Source organism: Xyrauchen texanus, chromosome 9, assembly GCF_025860055.1.
Source record: "Xyrauchen texanus isolate HMW12.3.18 chromosome 9, RBS_HiC_50CHRs, whole genome shotgun sequence".
Lineage (NCBI taxonomy): Eukaryota > Metazoa > Chordata > Actinopteri > Cypriniformes > Catostomidae > Xyrauchen > Xyrauchen texanus.
In genome coordinates, this window is record NC_068284.1 from 23,073,699 (window position 1) to 23,074,245 (window position 547).

Consider the following 547-nt stretch of genomic DNA (forward strand, 5'->3'; position numbering starts at 1 on the left):
TTAGCAGTACTGAATAAGTTGATTCATAGTACATCCCAAAGTACAGCAAATGGATGACAAGCTGATATCCTGCATAGTGGTGGAGTGTTCCAGGAGCTCTGCTGGTGGGCTCATGTGCTGGTGGGAGGCTTGCTGTTCTGTCACGCTGTCAGGGGAGTCATTTATACTTGACTGCTTGTCTTCACCAGTCGGGGTTTCTTTTTGGAAAGCAAAGAGATCTCTGTTGAGCCAATTTTGTAGACTCCCTGAAAAAGGACAGACAAATGAGATAAGACAGCAAAATGCAGTTTCACACATAATGAAAAGATAACATAAAACATTAACATATGTGGTCACTGGATTGAAAAAAGGCAAACCTACTGTGGGGGTTTGCAAAGGGATGGTCGAAATCAGGCGTGTGTCGTTTAAGTCGAGAGCTCCCACATGATGTGACCACCATCCGAATGAACTCACGACCGCAAAGCTTTACCCATACATCTTGACTGTCAGTTTTGGAACTCTCAAGAAGGATTAAAAAAGATAAAGAGGCAAACCACTTCATGTTCAT

The 547-nt window shown here is 43.1% G+C and overlaps 1 protein-coding gene across 1 annotated transcript; it reads right to left on the reverse strand.

Moving 5' to 3' along the window:
- Window positions 1–547, reverse strand: LOC127648668 (relaxin-3-like). The gene is made up of 2 exons (XM_052133379.1): window positions 361–547; window positions 1–245 (listed from the first exon to the last, which is right to left on the reverse strand). The coding sequence occupies exons 1-2, from the start codon at window positions 545–547 to the stop codon at window positions 1–3; spliced, it is 432 nt and encodes a 143-aa protein (XP_051989339.1).

Bases quoted from the DNA above. Each gene is read 5' to 3' on its own strand.
- LOC127648668 (XM_052133379.1), bottom strand. From the start codon at position 547: ATGAACATGAAGTGGTTTGCCTCTTTATCTTTTTTAATCCTTCTTGAG. The intron at 246-360 runs GTAGGTTTGCCT...GTCCTTTTTCAG, and splicing joins TCCCTTTGCAAACCCCCACA to GGAGTCTACAAAATTGGCTC.